The sequence below is a fragment of the Corylus avellana genome, chromosome ca11 (assembly GCF_901000735.1).
Source record: "Corylus avellana chromosome ca11, CavTom2PMs-1.0".
Lineage (NCBI taxonomy): Eukaryota > Viridiplantae > Streptophyta > Magnoliopsida > Fagales > Betulaceae > Corylus > Corylus avellana.
This window is the reverse complement of record NC_081551.1, coordinates 8756279-8773558: the sequence shown is the minus strand read 5'-3', so window position 1 is coordinate 8773558 and position 17280 is coordinate 8756279. Positions and strand designations below refer to the sequence as shown.

Sequence of the window (17280 nt, the reverse complement as noted above, 5' to 3'; positions counted from 1 at the left end):
TTCAGTTTCACGTCAAAAGGTGAAGAATTTTGATTTGGTTAATGTCATGGTTAGTTTGGTTTCGTAGCCTTTTTTACTCAAGTTAGTAAGTCCTTAGGGGTGTTTTACACCTAATGCCCTAAAACCATCTGGTTTAGGAGTCATTGACTCAACACTCGCTACATAGGTCAATTAGAAAGCTTAAGGGAACCAAACATTGCACAACCTGACAAAAAAAAAAAATGCCATTGTTGTTAATTCTAATAGGGATTTCAGTGAACTTTGAGATATTGAGACATTGTACATTGAAAATAGTTGGAAGCTTCATATTTATGTGCTAGTTCCCTTTACACTGTTTCGAACTTGTGATGGCTTAGCATGCCTTTTGGTAAGTGATTAAACTTTAAAATTCCAATTCATTGTGAAGATGGAGTTTGTTTTCTTAAACTTGCCAATGAATGAAAATCATGGTTTTGAGTGATACCTTAATTTTTGGATAACTGAACTCTTGCATGATGTTTGTGGGTAACATTCCTAGAAAACACTCACGAGACTTCACTCGTCTTCTCGGGAATTCCTAGGGGTTTAAAAGGCTTGTTGCATATGCTAAATGCAATCGTACATCTCACGAAAGATGGATTTATCTTTTTGTTTTCTGTTTTTCATTTTGTTTTTAGTTTTGTATTGCTAAGGGACTAGCAATATGCAACTTTGGGGGTGTGTTAAGTGCCAAAATATTCATATTTTAGCCCTTAAACTTATATGTGTTAATTCCTTAGTGTTGTTAGTTTATGCCATTTTATTCCTTTTTCTATATTTTCTGTGTCTTTGTAGGCCTTTGGAAGAAAAGGAAGAAAACTTGGAAGTATTGAGCTTAAAGAGCAAATTTGGGAAAAGTTGAAGGATTTGGTAGTACGATCGATCGCAGGTCTCCTGCGATCGAGCGCACTACATGAAAGAGAACCAGACGAGCGCAAGGCGTGCACTCGTGTGCGCAAGCAACAGCCTGCGATCGATCACAGTTCTGCGATCGAGCGCACCCGTGCGCTGGAGAACAATGAGCTACAGCCAGAATGCCCTTTCCTTCCATATTAAGGTATTCCAAGTCCCACTTGTAATATGACTAAACCCTACGAATTTTTAAGGTTTACTAGTGTAACAAGGACTTCTAAAGGCCTATAAATAGACTTCTTAGCTTCTAGGAAAAAATGTGGAGAAAGAGGCACAAGCTCTAGAAAGGAACTGAAGGCTAGATCAAGAGGAGTTTGGGTTTTCCTTCTCTTCGACCTTTTATTTTTGTTATGTAGTTTATATTTTAATTAGGGCTAGATTGAAGCTCTATTTAGGATTTCAATATTGGCGCCTTTGCTACAATTATATTTTGGTGTATTTAACTTGATTAATTCCTGTTATCTTGAATTTCTCATATGTGTTTGTCTGATCAACATATGCATGTGGTATAGACTAGTTAATTAAATCAATTTGGATGACCGAGTCGTGGGTTTAATAAAAGTAACAAAATAAATTCACACCAGGTTCTCGGGTTAATCAACATGGTGAACCAGGAGTATACACCCATGCCCTAAGCCTCATGTGTTTGTTGATTTCCACAGATTTATGCTTTCTTAAAGAACAACTTAGTATACATCCATGCTAAATCCTTTAAGACAGAAAAGAATTAGAGTATACACTCATGCCTAATTCGTTGCTTAGGAAAATCTATAGCTTAAGGAGTATACACCCATGCTCTTAGGTTGTCAAACATTAAATATACCAGTATGATTGGCGCATTGGTATATTGTTATCCTAATTAGTCTGATTAGTGGTGGATATCAAAACCCTAATCCTTTTTAGTTTTAGTTTTTCTTTTCTTTTATTTCTTTATTTTAATTCAATCGTGACAATTGAGTTTTATCTGTTAATTAAATAGGAAATTACTTCTAAACATAATTTACCAATCCTCATGGGAATGATCTCGTATTTGCCTACTATACTATCGTTTGATCTTGTGCACTTGCGAGTAAAACGTACCAAGTATTTGCCTATTAATTTAGGTGGATATTTGCACTACAGTAATGTTTTAGGTTACATTGAGTGCATAGGAAAGGACTCAAGAAGAGAATGACTATTCATATGAAGTAATTATTCCATTATTTGGTTGGGACAGAAATTTTAAGGAAATTTCCTCGAACCTAGTCTAATAAGTGTAAGAGTCATCTTTTACATGTTTTATTTAATATTCTTAACAGTCATTTATTGTCATTCTACTAACCTAGGAACCCAAACATTGATTTTTGAAAAACCTAAACATCACTTGTCACTTATTAGGGTATGTTGAAGCAAATTTCCTCCAAACCAATTTAGAGAAAATTTGTGTCCACTTGGTGGTGTATCATTATTGGGAATAGCTATTCACCTAAAAGCGATCTATAGATGATGTAGATAGGAGTGCTCAGGATTACATGAAGAAGACCTGAACAAATGTGAGTGTGGGGGAGCCTAAAAGAATCAAGACTTGGTCACAAACATGCAAGGAAGCTGAAGCCCGTCCGGACGGAGGAAGCATCCGTTCGGATGCTCGTGATCCAGAGAGCTTCATCTGAAGCTCGTCTACCACAAGTCCGAAAGAGGTTTAGCCAGGGAGTCCTTGTCTGGAGTTCCTTTGCAACCCTATCTGGACGCCTATGTATTTTCATGTTGTTTTTGTGTTTTTCTTCTGCCCGTTCAGACGGCCCTATGTCTCGTCCGAACGGCCAGCGTAGCTATAGCTTAACTGACTTTAATTATGTTTCCTTCTAGGTTTAGGATTCTTAGGGCTATAAATACATGCTTATAACCTTAAGAACGTGGCTTTTAGATTATATTTGAGTTTTATCAATATGAATACTCAGAGTTGAGTTTCTTTGTGTTTTTCCTTAAATTCTAGCTAGACTCTAGTGTTTTGAGAAGAATTCTTAGATCTTTGATAGACTCAAGGTCTAGGATTATTTACCCATTCTTCTTGTTACTGTTTTCTTTGCATCTCACCAAGTCAGGCTGCATCAGTTGGTATCAGAGCGCCACCTAATTTCCATGGCTCTAGTCACAAGAGGAAAGAGCAACCACTATGAAAGTTTGCATGACGTGTGTATCACAACGCATGGGAGAAGGTCAAGGGGGAAGGGAAGGTGTAACTTAAAAACAGGTCATGTGAGCCTCTGGTCGAGTGCGCTCGATCGCACTTCAAAGTGCGCTCGATCATACTCGTGCAAGAGTGTGCGTGATGGTACTGCACTCGTGCGCGCAGGGATGCACAGTAGTAATGCACTCGAGCGCACAACTGGGTGCGCTCGATTGCACTTGCTAAACAGAAACAACAAATCTACAGGAGAGGAAAACAACAGATTAAATAAAAACAGAATTCAACTAATAACTAAAGGAAAACATAAAACAACTAAAAATTAACAACACAGTAAAATTAAACAGATAAATGATACTCCATCCAAATATCAATCAAGTGTAACACATTGTTGTAAAAATATAATCAAAGAATGAAATTGAAACAACAATGGAAAAGATAAAACCTGGATGGAGATCATGAACCTCAACCTGAAAAAGGATTCGAGCACATAGGGCCTGCGCTCGAACCTGTGGAGCTGACTCATTTAGTCAAAATATAGGGTATCCGCCAAGCCAACGAAATCCTCATCATTGAAGTGCTCAATGCTTTTTGACCTTTAAGTTTAAACTTGAAGCACCAGCCTTTTCTTCTCTTGGACCAAAGAGAATGAATTTTTCCTACAAAAAGGTAATTCAAATTTTCTGTAGATCGGAGTGAACCACTCTTAGTTTTTTTCAACAGTTTCACATTCGGAAGGTAATCATGAACTAGAATAAAATAAGAACAATACTCAGGGAACTTTTCTATCTCGATGTTCACAATTTGCTCATTTGGTAGCTCTAACAGACTTCTCTGTTGGACTCTTGGTACTTCGGGAATAAGAGCTGATGTTGAAGAATTCTCAGTGCTCTCTTCTTTTTCCCAATGTGGTTCTTGTGGAACCTCAATTTGTTCCTCCTTCCTCTTTACTTTCAACCACTTATTTGCTCCTCAATGTGACAGCTTGCTCATGATAGTAGGTACACTCATCCTCCAAGTAGAATTGGCCACTAACTGACTTTGGCACTCTTCTTCTTGGTATTGTTGAGGCGAATCGATTAGAGATAGCTCTTCTTCATGATAATGTTGAGACCAATTGATGGGAGATGGTTTCTCTTCATGAGCTACTATCTTGAAAATGGATTGCCGCAGACTATGACTAAAACAGGAATATGATTGACCATAGAACTGTGGAGATGGCTCCTCTTCATGATAGCAAATACTCTCTTCCTCCATGTCTATCAGGAGTGGTCACTGACTGACTTTGGCACTCTTCTTCTTCTTCTTTGAGGATATCAGCTTCTTGTTTGGTGTGGGCCTTCATTATCAAATACTTGTCGTGTACTATTGGTCAACACTCTGATCTTATCTAATAACTCTTCAGAAACCTTAAGAGGAGATGGTTTAGCCTGATATTGCTGTTGTGGAGCTGATTGAGAGGAATATGAATGATCATAGAACTATAGATATGATTGATGGTGTAGTCCATGAAATTTTGGAGCATGATTTTCAAGAGCTTGAGCTTGCCACGAGAGATTAGACTATTGGCTCCATGACGGGTTATAGGAATCAAAATAGCTGTCTTCCCCCGGTCTAGAGAATGATGTGTTCATATGCCCATAAGAATAGTTATAAAATTGTCTTGTTGAAGGACAATCTCTAACATGGTGATAAGGATTATGGCAATATGAACATGGTCCATGGGGCGTCGGAATGCCTCCCCACATGTGTGAAAACAAAAATAAAATAACAAAAAGAAGTTAAAATTAAAAGGGAAATAAAAACAAAATTAAAAATAAAACTTATGAAGATGCAGACTCGAATGACCCTGCATGTAAAGAGCAAAAATCAGATCCTTAATTAAAACAGTTTATGTGCTACTGTTCGGATGTACGATCGATCGCACAGGTTAGTGCGCTTGATCCCATTGGTGCGCTCAATCCCCCTGGAATGGGCGCTCGAGCGCACCTCCGAAGAACAGAGCAGAAACCATGGAAAATAAATAAATAAATAAATAAAAACATAAATAAAAATTATCCAAGGAAAATAATTCTAAACAAAACTGAACAATCCCCGGCAACGGGGCCAAAAACTTGTTGTGCCAAATACCCACCTAAATTAATAGGCGAATATTCGATACGTTTTAACTCGCAAGAGCACAAGATCAAACGATAGTATAGTGCGGCAAATACAAAATCATTCGCACGAGGATTGTTGATTTTGTTTAGAATTGATTTTCTAAATTAAATATCAAAATTATCATGAAATTGATATAATGAAAAAGAGATGAAAATAAATGAAAGCGTTAGGGATTCGACATCCACCACTAATCAGACTAAGTAAGATAACAATATGCAAATGTGCCAATCATACCAGTATATTTCATGTTTGCCAACCTAAGGGCATGGGTGTCTACTCCTTAAGCTATTGATCTCCCTAAGCAACGAATTAGGTATGGGTGTCTACTCTAATTCTTTTATTTCTCAAAGTATTTAACATGGGTGTCTACTAAGTTATTCTTTAAGAAAGCATAAATCTATGAAAATCGACAAACACATAAGGCCTAGGGCATGGGTGTCTACTCCTGGTTCCCCATGTTGATTACTTCCAAGAACCCATGAAGAGATTCTATTGTCACTTTATTAAGCCCAAGACTCGATCATCCAAATTGACTCAAATAACTAATTCATACCACATGCATATGTTGATCAGGCACATTCATATGAGGAATTCAATTAAACAGAAAATAATAAAGTTAAATATCCCAAAATATGATTGTAACCAAGGCTCCATTATTTAAATCCTAAAAAGACATGATTAGGGCTTCAATCTAACCCCTAACTAAGAGTTAGTTACACATAATTAAAATAAAGGGAAAAGAAAGAACCGAAAACTACTTCTAGAAGTAGCCTCCAAATTCTCCTTTTTGAAGTTGTGTGACTTGTGTCTTAAATTGTGAGGCTTAGAGGTCTATTTATAGGGCTTAGGAGAGTCCTAGAAGCCCTAGGAATCCTATAAAAATCGTAGGTTTAAGTCCTATTACAACTAGGACTTGGAAAACCTAGTTTGGGAAGAAAAAGGAGTCTTGCCGCGTGTCTGAAATTTCTCCAACGCCCGAGTGCACTCGATCGCAGGGGTTGTGCGCTCGATCGCACTACCAGTGGATGCTTGTGCTTGATCCAAAACTTCTAGCTTTTCCCAATTTTGTCCTTTAAGCCCGATACTTCCATAATTGCTTCATTTTCTCCAAAAACCAAAAAAAACACAGAAAACATAAAAAAGAAATAAAATAGCACAAAATAATCAAAACTAAGAAATTAACAAATGTAAATTAATGGCTAAAATATGTATATTTTGGCATTTATCATGTACGAGCGGGAAGAATCAATTCGTGGAGAGCAAGTGGCGACATGGTGGCAGCACATGAAGGAGCAATTTGAGGCTATGAGGGATCAGATTGAAGCCCTCACTACCCAATTGTCCAACAATGGTCGTCGGCATCAACCACCACCGCACACACCGGAGGAGGAAGATGAAGATGACTACGAGTATGGATCCGAGAACCCTTTTGCGGAGCGCCGAACGCAGGGACGTCGACCCCCTACGCAAGCTCATGCTAATCAGTGGGAGAGCGGATTCAAACTTGATGTTCTAGAATTCCAAGGGGGTCTTCAACCCGAAAAATTTCTTGATTGGGTGGCAACAGTTGGAGAGGTTCTCGACTTCAAGGGGGTGCCTGAAGATCGTCGAGTTTCCTTGGTCGCAACCAAGTTCCAGGGAAGAGCTGCGGCATGGTGGTAGCAGTTGAAGCAATCTAGGGTCCGGCAAGGCAAAAGGAAGATGGACAGTTGGGAGAAATTGTTGAAGCATATGCCTCCCGCCTTTTTGCGCCATAGCTACATTTGAACCATGTACCAACAGCTGCAGAATTGGAGTTATGGTTCGAAGTCCGTGGATGAGTACACAGAAGAGTTCTACAAACTTTTGACATTAGTGGATCTATCCGAATCGAATGATCAACTAGTGTCCCATTATATTGGAGGTATACAACAACAAATCCAAGATTCATTGAATCTCTTTGACCTTGCCAATGTTTCAGAGGCCGACCAAAGGGCGTTGCTACTTGAGATGACGTTGACGTGAGATCCCTTAGGCATGTTTGGACGTGGGAGTAGTGGGAGCTACAACCGATCAAGTGGTCCATTCCACTGCTCGGGGAGCCACTCAACCAACCGGCCAAAATAGAACTCCCACAACTGTGGGGCAGTCAAGCCTAACTGGGGCTGCTACCGGTCCCAATTGTTTTCGATGTGGTGAGCCGGGTCACCAAATGGCCGATTGTCACAAGAGAGAGAAGTATGTTAAGGGCCTACTTGTCAACGTGGGAGAAGCCTTCGATTAGCAAGGCGATGGAGAAGAACAAGCGGTAGTTTATGACGGCGACGGTGAGGTCGATGAAGAGTTTGTCAATGGAGATGATAGTCCTCTCTTGATGGTTAGGAGGGTGTGCTTTACACCCCGGAAAGTGGAAGGTGACGAAGAGCAGCGCCACGATCTTTTTCGCTCGACATGCACTATTGGGGGCAAGGTATGCCAACTTGTCATTGATTCGGGGAGTTGTAAAAACATTGTGGCGGAAGAAGCGGTACAGAAGTTGGCTCTAGAGACGGAGCGACACCCTAACCCCTACCGTTTGGAGTGGCTCAAAAAAGGCACTGAGGTAATAGTATCTAAGCATTGTCTTGTGTCTTTTTCAACTGGGTCCAAGTACAAGGATAAGGTGTGGTGCGATGTAGTGGCCATGGATGCATGCCACTTGTTGTAAGGAAGATCGTGGCAATATGACCGGAGTGTGCACCATGATGGAAGACATACAACTTCATGGTACACAATGTGAAACTCACACTCCTTCCAAGTTCGGGGAACGGACCCAAATCCGCATAGGGGCGGGCCATTCTCAATCCCTCTTGACAACACTGGAGTTTATTACGGAGATATTGGCATCAAAGGTGGTGTATGTGCTGTTGGGCAAGGAGGGAAGTAACATGGAAGCGATGCCAAAAGCGGCCAAGTGGTTTGTGGAAGAGTTCGCTGATGTGTTTCCAGAGGAGTTACCCGAAGAGCTGCCCCCTCTTCGTGACATTCAACCTCAAATTGATTTGGTGCCCAGATCGAGTCTACCTAACCGATCACACTACCGCATGAGCCCCAAAGAACATGAAGAATTAAGGCGACAAGTGGAGGGGTTGTTGGCCAAGAGGCATATTCGGGAGAGTTTGAGTCCATGCGCGGTACCGGCTTTGCTCACCCCAAAAAAAGATGGCACATGGAGGATGTGCGTGGATAGTCGAGCCATCAACATGATCGCTATTAGGTACCGATTTCCTATTCCCCGGTTAGATGATTTGTTGGACCAGTTGAGAGGGGCAACAATATTCACAAAACTTGATCTAAGGAGTGGGTATCATCAAGTTCAAGTGCAACCAAGTGATGAAAGGAAGACAGCATTTAAGATGCGGGAGGGACTCTATGAATGGTTGGTAATGCCATTCGGGCTCTCTAATGCTCCTAGCACATCCTCATTTACACTCCCGATAGAGAAACACACATTCGACACGTGAGGGAAGTACTTCATATGCTTCGAAAGGAGAAGTTCTTCGCATCGCCCGCCAAGTGTTCATTCATGACGGATTCGGTTCTTTTCCTTGGCTATGTAATGTCCAAGGATGGTTTGGCGGTGGACGAGTCAAAGGTGGCAGCCGTTAGGGATTGGCCCATTTCTACTACATTACATGAGGTTAGAAGCTTCCATGGTTTGGTTTCCTTCTATAGGCGTTTCATCCATGACTTAAGCACCATCATGGCGCCTATCACGGAGTGCATGAAAGTGAGAAAGTTCTCTTGGAATGTGGCAGCTACGGAAGCCTTCGAGTTGATCAAACTAAAGCTAACTACGGCCCCATTGCTTGTTCTCCCAGATTTCCAGTTGCCATTTGAGTTGCACCGTGACGCTTCCAAGATCGGCATTGGAGCGATGCTAAGTCAAGGGGGAAAAACGGTGGCATTTTTTAGCGAGAAGTTGAGTGGTTCAAGGCTCAACAATAGCACCAATGATGTGGAGTTTTACGCATTGGTGCAATCATTGAGGCAATGGAGTTCCTACTTGGCCTACAATGACTTTATCTTGTACTTAGACCATGAGGCATAGCACCTCTATAGTCAAGATAAACTATCTTCCCGGCATGTGAAGTGGGCTTCATATGTACAACAATTCTCTTTAACCATTAAACACAAGTAGAGAGACTTGAACAAGGTGGCTGACGTCCTCAGCCGAAAGTCGACACTGTTAACCATCGTGAAAAGTGAGGTAATCGGTTTTGAATTTCTTAAAGATTATTTACCTACTGATCCTCTCTTTGGTCCTATTGTTGGTGATGTATCCTTGGGAGTGAGGGGTGACTTTGGGTTGCATAATGGGTTCTTATTCAAGGGCACTCAACTATGCATTCCCGATTGCAGCCTACGGTTAAAGACTATCCAAGAGCACCATAATGAGGGACACATGGGGCGAGACAAAACATTCCAACTAGTGGCGAAAAAGTTTTACTGGCCGAGCATGAGGAAGGAGGTGGAGAAGTTTGTGCGCTATTGCAGGGTGTGCCAAGTATCAAAAGCGGCGGCCACTAATGCCGGATTATATATGATGTTGCCTATCCTGGAAGGCCCATGGACCAACGTGAGCATGAACTTCGTGTTGGGTTTACCTCAAACCCAAAAAGGTAATGATTCCATCTTTGTGGTAGTTGATCGATTCTCTAAGATGGTTCATTTTATTGCGTGTAAAAAGACTGCCGATGCTGTGAATGTGGCGTAATTGTACTTCCGAGAGGTCAACTCCACAGCTTACCATAGGCCATAGTCTCCAACCATGACACGCAATTCCTTAGCCACTTTTGGCGGTGCTTGTGGCAGTTGTCTCACATGAGGCTCGATTTCAGTAGTGCCTATCATCGACAGACAGGCGGGCAAATGGAGGTCGTCAATCGGTCCTTGGGGGCATTGTTTCGGAGCTTGGTGGGGGAGCATCTCAAATCATGGGATCAACAGTTGTACCAAGCTGAGTTCGCCTATAATCGGTCAACCAATCGGAGCACCGGCCTTAGTCCGTTTACCATCATCTATGGTATTAATCCTCGTGCACCATTGGATTTAGTGCCTCTCCCCGATTCGAAGAAAACACACACCAAAGCGGAGGATCTTATTGCCCAAATACCAGAGGGACACAAGTTGACCATCAAGAATCTACAGGAGTCGACGGCAAAGTACAAAGTAGATGCGGACAAGAAGCAACGTGTCCTCGAGTTTGAAGAGGGTGACTTTGTGTGGGCCGTCCTAATCAAGGATATATCTCCTGTTAGGGAGTACATTAAGCTGGCAGCCCGTAAGATTGGTCCAGTTGAAATTGTGAAGAAGATCAACCCGAATGCCTACAAGTTGAACTTCCCTAGCCACATTAAGACGTCTAATGTCTTCAATGTCAAACACCTTGTTCCATTCACGAGAGATTCCTCAGATGAGGATGCGAATTCGAGGGCGAATTCTCTTCAACCTGGGGAGGATGATATAGATAGGAGTGCTGAGGATTACATGAAGAAGACCCGAATTGATGTGAGTGTGGGGGTGACTAAAAGAATCAAGACTATCTCACAAACGCGCAAGGAAGCTGAAGCCCATTCGAACGGAGGAAGCATCCGTCTGGACGCCCGTGATCCAGAGAGCTTCGTCTGAAGCTTGTTTGCCACAAGTCCGAACAAGGATTAGCCAGGCAGTCCTCGTCTGGAGCTCGTCTGTAATCCCGTCCGGACAGAGGGCAACCAGGGAGCCCTCGTCTGGATTTTGTCTGCAACCTCGTCCAGACGCCTATGTTATTTTCGTGTTGTTTTTGTGTTTTTGTGTTTCAATGCTATAAATACATGCTTATAACCCTGAGAACGTGGCTTTTTTATTATATTTGAGTTTTATCAAAAAGAGTACTCAGAGTTGAGTTTCTTTGTATTTTTTCCTTAAATCCTAGATAACTCTAGTGTTTTGAGAAGAATTCTTAGATCTTTGATAGACTCAAGGTCTAGGATTATTTACCCGTTCTTTTTGTTACTGTTTTCTTTGTATCCCACCAAGTCACGCTGCATCAATAAGTTATAACTATTCCTCTAGAAAAGGTAAGGAATAGATATTCCCCTAAGAATAGAATAACATTTTCCCAAAAATACATTTTTATTTTATTTTATCTCTAGGGCCCCAAAAATCAAAACATTTTTTTTTTGTTTTTTTTTATTTTTTGTCACACCATGGTTGTTTTGTTGAATTAGGATCCTCTCCATTTCATTTGAATTGGATAATATCCAGTTAGTTATATTGGAGGGGTGTTTTTGTCTCCTCAAAAAGTGAAAAGACAAAATTACCCATCCAATATATCTAACTAGATATTATCCAATTCAAATGAACTCGAGAGGATCATGTTCCTGTTTTGTTAGGGCGGCTCCATGGGAATGATTTTACTTTATTTTTTCATTTTTGGGTTCGAAAAAGAAATGGTTTTTTTAGGAATTTATTTTTAAAGGTAGGGTCATTTTGGAAATTTGATTAAATTTTTGCGCTGTCACCAAACAAATTTGCAAAGCTTTTCAGCTTATATTTTAGGAATGAGAGCCCCTACTATCAGGATGGGTTGTAAAAGTATAATTTTACAGCTTCCAATAAGAGGTTGACATATTATTTAAAAACACTAAATATTATATTTTTGAGAGCACCTGATTTTATGAAAAACAAATAATAATAATCAACAAAAAGGCCCCGCCACCTCTTCAGCCTAATGTCGCCGCCGGATTCCTCGCAATGCCGCCGCTCCGCCCAAGCTTCAAACCTCCACGAAGCACAAATTTGGCCAGACGGCGGCCAAACCGGCGCAGATCTGGCTAGCCGGTGGCCAAACTAGCACAGATTTGGCCGGCTGGTGGTAGCCGACGTGATGGGCCTCCTCCCAATCCTCCGATCGGCCTATGATGGTGGCTTTAGGCTGAAGATACGGCTGGACGGAGGCCAAATCGGTTCAGATCTAGCCAGCCGGTGGCCAAACCGGTGCAGATTTGGCCGGCTAGTGGATGCCAACATGACGAGCCTCCTCCCAATCCTCCGATCAGCCTATGGTGGTGGCTTTAGGCTGAAATTAGGCGGTGGTTTTGGGTGGATTCCGGCGGAGGAGAGGCGGTGTCTTTTTTATTACATTACCTTTTTTTCTCATAAGATCTATTGTTCTCATGTTTATTGTATTTTATTTTTTTAACTGAAGTGTCACTTTTTTATAGGATGCCGTAAAAGATGGATTTTACACCACATCCTAACGAAAGTTATTCTCTTTAGGAATCGATTTTGACCGGAGATGACATGATATATGTTGAGGGAGCATCCGAATTGAGAAATAAAAACTCGAAAGCATTGCCAACATTATATATACTTTGTGGGAATGATTATTCTAATAAGGGTAAAGTCTACTTAACCCCCTTAAACTATCACCCCAATGACTATCGCCTTCCCCCCTCCAAACTATCAATTGCGACAATTTACCCCCCAAATTACCAAAACAATGACAATGTACCCCAGATTTTAACAAAATGACGAAATTACCCTTACTAAAATAAAAATAAAAATACTAAAGTTTAATTTTTTTTTTAAGGGTATTTTTGTCTTATTGAAAATTTTAAAGGGGTAATTTTGTCATTTTGTTAGCATTGGGGGGTACATTGTCATTGTTTTGGTAATTTTGGGTAAATTGGCGTAATTGATAGTTTTGGGAGTAGATTATTAATGAGGCGGTAGTTTGAGGGGATTAAGTGGACTTTACCCTTCTAATAAATATAGGAAGAATTTGCATTAGAAATAAGAAGCTTTAAGGTCGATGGCTATCACTGCGACAAAGTTTTCTTCATAATTTTATTGATGAAAGATAAATACATGTTTAACACAATACTTACCCTTGCACTGTTTTATGCACTTCTACTGTCCAGCTCGAAACAGAATAGTTGACAAGTGAGAGGGCGAACATATCCCCTAACGAGATGAGTGCAGGAAAATGCATAAAACAAATAAAAACTATATGACATGGGATATAATTTTTACATGGACGTAGGAGCTGGACATGGAGGAATAGATACCTCGGATATCCCTTCTAACATCAAGAGGACACTTTTCATGGAAGGACGAAGAGCTGGTTCGTCTTGAATACACCAGAGTCCAACCTTAACCATATTCTCTAAGGTGGTCTTATCTACTTCTTCCCCACGAACAATCTTATCCAACTCTCTACCAACAAAGCATTTATAGATCCAAATAGAAAGACTAATCTCATCGTCATCTGATACGTTAAGTTCTATGTTCCTTCTACAACATAAAATTTCTAAGAGCACCATTCCATAACTATAAACATCTGCCTTCACTGAAATTGGGGTGTTTTTATACCATTCAGGTGCTAAGTACCCTCTTGTCCCTCTAATCCCGGTGAAGGTCCTAGTTTGATCTGGCATTAAAAACTTTGCCAACCCAAAGTCACAGATTTTGGCAGTCCAAAAATCATCCATTAGAATGTTTTGAGGCTTTATATCACAATGGATAATTGGAGCCTCACACTCTTCGTGTAGATAGAGGATCCCTCTTGCAACATCCTGTGCGATTCTCACTCTCTCACCCCAGTCTGGACGTCTCTCAACTCTAAAAAGAAGATCGGCAAGGGAGCCATTCCTCATATACTCGTAAACCAGAAGCCTTTTAGAACCTTCGGCGCAGTAACCCAACAAACGAACTAAGTTCCTATGGTGGGTTCTCCCAATTGCTCGCATCTCTGCCTGGAACTCCCTTTCACCTTCTTCAATTAGTTTCTCTAGTCTCTTTACTGCAACAAGTCTTCTACCTTTGAATAGTGATCCTTTGTAAACTGCTCCGAATGAGCCCTTACCTATCTCTTCTTTGAAGCCATTTGTTGCTTTTTTGAGCTCATTATACGAAAACAATCTCAATGTGACCTCCTCATTCGCTCCCAGGTTTCCATTTTCTAACATCCTTCGGTACCTTAAAACTCGACTTTTGAAAACGAAAAGGCCAGAGATTGCAAGGGCAACACATGACAATGCAGTAAAACCAAAAGTCACAAGCAGAATTTCCACTATTGTTGTTTTGCGTACGATCACCCCGGGTGGCATCTTTTGGCTATCGGTTTTATTCCTGCTCTTAAGGCTTACTGTACCATCCTTAAAGATTGCCGTGGTCTCCTCTCCTGGACTTCTTCGTACATATCGCAGTGGAAGATTTTGTTTCCTGCAATACCCACGTGAGAACAGCGCCGCCCCACAATAGCAGTCTTCCAAACAAGACCTGCTGCATTCTTCCTTTGTCGACATTGGTTCCTTAACGTAAGGACCATCATCCCACTTCATATTGTCCATGGTTTGGATGTGATATAAGGTTTCATTTTCTTTTCCACCTGAACATACTCCTTCTGAAAAGTTTCTCCCACAGCCAAGAGACCTGTCACTCGGATCCAGAAAATCAGTCCCAGGAAGGCAAAGACAGTATGCTTTGTTGTCATAGAATGTGCAATAGCTGTTGAAACCACAGAAAGTTTTCACTTCGCATGGATCTGTAAGCGCTTCCCATAAAGTCGATACATCGAAGTCGCCACTTTGATCATAGGTGTGAGAATAGAGACGGAAAATTCCATCAGAATCAAGAGTTGAACGATAAATTATACTATCGTTGGGGACCGAAGATGCCCTACTATCATCCAGGCGAACAAATGTTTCTAAACTAGTGCCGTTGATGATATCCAGATCGCCTGTATTATTGAGATGAAGGTAAAACTTGGAACCATATCGGCCTGGCTCTGACTCCCAGTAAACATCATTTGAGCTTTCTGTAGTGTTTGTTGGGTATAAAACAAGGTTTCCATCGTCCAGCATCTTGAGGTGAAACCGTGATCTAGTTGAGTACTGGTCACTCATGTCTAAGCTGGAGAAGAGTTGACCTCCAGCGAATAGAGTCTGACCTTCTACAATGGTGTCGGTAGGATGATCAAAACTCTGCCAAACTGTTTTGGAACCCTTGTCAGAGAGCACAAAATTGCCATTGTCGAGCATGGTGGCATAGGAAACAGAACCCGTTGCAGTTGTAATGAGCTCAGTTCCCGAAAGCAGCATACCATCCTCGGTAAAATTGAGCGTTGCATTCGGGGTGATCGGTGGACCATCACGAATTGCCGTCCACACCACTGTTTTGTTGTGTTTACCGACCAACCAAATTCCTACCGCATAACCAGCGGTGCCTTGCAGCTGGTAGAATCCAAATGCAAATCGCCCAACAGGAGAAGGCCATGAAGAGGGTCGAGTTGTGGGAGAGAGTGAAGCGCCCGGGCTTATACGGCCAGGTTGATTTGGTTGAGCTCTTCCACCTGAAAACGGTATAAACAGAAGGAAGAAGAAAACAAAGAATATGGGAGCCATTGGGGGGTGGCGGGGGTAAAAGAAAATGATGGTTATTATTGTTTTCTGTATTCAACTAAGAGGAAGAGAGACTACCAGAGGCTTTTACTTTACAATTTTTTTTTTATAAGAGCTCATGGATGTTCAAGTTTTAAACAAAGGTAGAATTCTCTTCATCGCATTGGACGGATTCACCCATTTGATTATACGTTGACTGAGGGATCAAGTGTTCCTATAAAGTGAAGCCACTAAACGCAATTCATTTTATTGTCATCATCACAATTCACAAGTTTCATGTATCACACAATAAGCCTATCGGCATGAATGACTGGGTGGACGTGGTTATGTGTTCATCACACGATTTATATATATATGAAAAAGCACTATCGGTCGATCGAGGGAGTGGGCCGTGTCATGAGTTGGACTAGAAGTGCCCTTAGCCTCTATTGCACTTCTTTTTTGGAACTTTTTTTTTTTTTTTAAATTGTTTGCTTGCCACTTAGAGCAACAGTACCGGAAATTAATTCTAAAATTAGAAACCCAATAAGTAATTTCCAATACCCGAAAGTACATGGTAGTAACTTGTTAATTTCCTTAATGAATGAAAAAGTTGATTTGAAAAAATGAATAAAATTAAAGGAATAAATAGAGCTAGGAACGTTGTGTAGTGTTGTTTGGAGTAAAGTACTATTTAATATGAGCTCAGGGTAAAACTTATATATTTAATGGTAAATTGTACCAAAAAATAAAATTATGGTGAATTTGCTTCCTGTTCCTTGTCTCGTTAATAAAGACATGATTTTACCTACCTTTTTTTAGTTTTTTAATCTATCGAGTTACTTTGCATCTCCGGCAACAATAAGTATATCTAATGAAAAAGTGAAGCTCTAGCTATTATTTTTTTATACACTCTAAATTCTTTTATTATATTATCTACTTGCTTTAAAATATTATTTTTCATTCTTTTTTATAATAAATTAATTATCTAGTATGCTACATAAGGTTGCTATTCACTACAGCACCTTATTCATTTTACCTTATTTTTAGCTAATTTGCTAGAAGAAAAAAATTGATTATATTAATTAGCTAAATATAACCAATATGGACTTTTACTAGTCTGCTGAAGATGTTTTAAATATATATAGTAACATAAAGAGACGGTGCTCTACTATATAAACAATGTGGACAGTCTATTGAGCATGGGATTTCATCCCAGTGCTTTGATGCTCTATCAACTAAACTAACTCGCACCATTTTGCATGCTCTATATATTTCAATTTCGTTGGTTCTTCTAGTTTACATGCACTACAAAAAAATGTATGTTTTTTGACGTGGCAAACAGTAACATATGTTTGCCACGTAAAAAAAAAAATTTTTGACGTGGCGTTTCGAAAACGTCAAAAGTTTTTGACGTGTCACTGTAGACACGTCAAAAATATGGGTTTTTTTGACACCTACCCTTTCGACCGTTGACGAACGTCAAAAACGACGCGTCAAAAACCTCTGGTCAAAAAGAAAACCCATTTTTGTAGTGGAATTAAAACATAAGACCTTTAATTTTAGTTTAATTTATATAAATTAGAATATGTTAAAACATTATTGGTCTGAAAAAAAAAAAAAAAAAAAAAAAAAAAA

General features: G+C 40.4%; 1 protein-coding gene across 1 annotated transcript; it reads right to left on the bottom strand.

The window, feature by feature from the left end:
• Positions 1-13290: 13290 nt before the first annotated feature.
• On the bottom strand, positions 13291-15666 carry LOC132165015 (G-type lectin S-receptor-like serine/threonine-protein kinase LECRK1). The gene has a single exon (XM_059575527.1). The coding sequence runs from the start codon at positions 15664-15666 to the stop codon at positions 13291-13293; it is 2376 nt and encodes a 791-aa protein (XP_059431510.1).
• Positions 15667-17280: the final 1614 nt, after the last annotated feature.

What these genes read in the sequence shown, in the direction of transcription:
- LOC132165015 (XM_059575527.1), bottom strand. Translation starts at nt 15,666, where the DNA reads ATGGCTCCCATATTCTTTGTTTTCTTCTTCCTTCTGTTTATACCGTTT.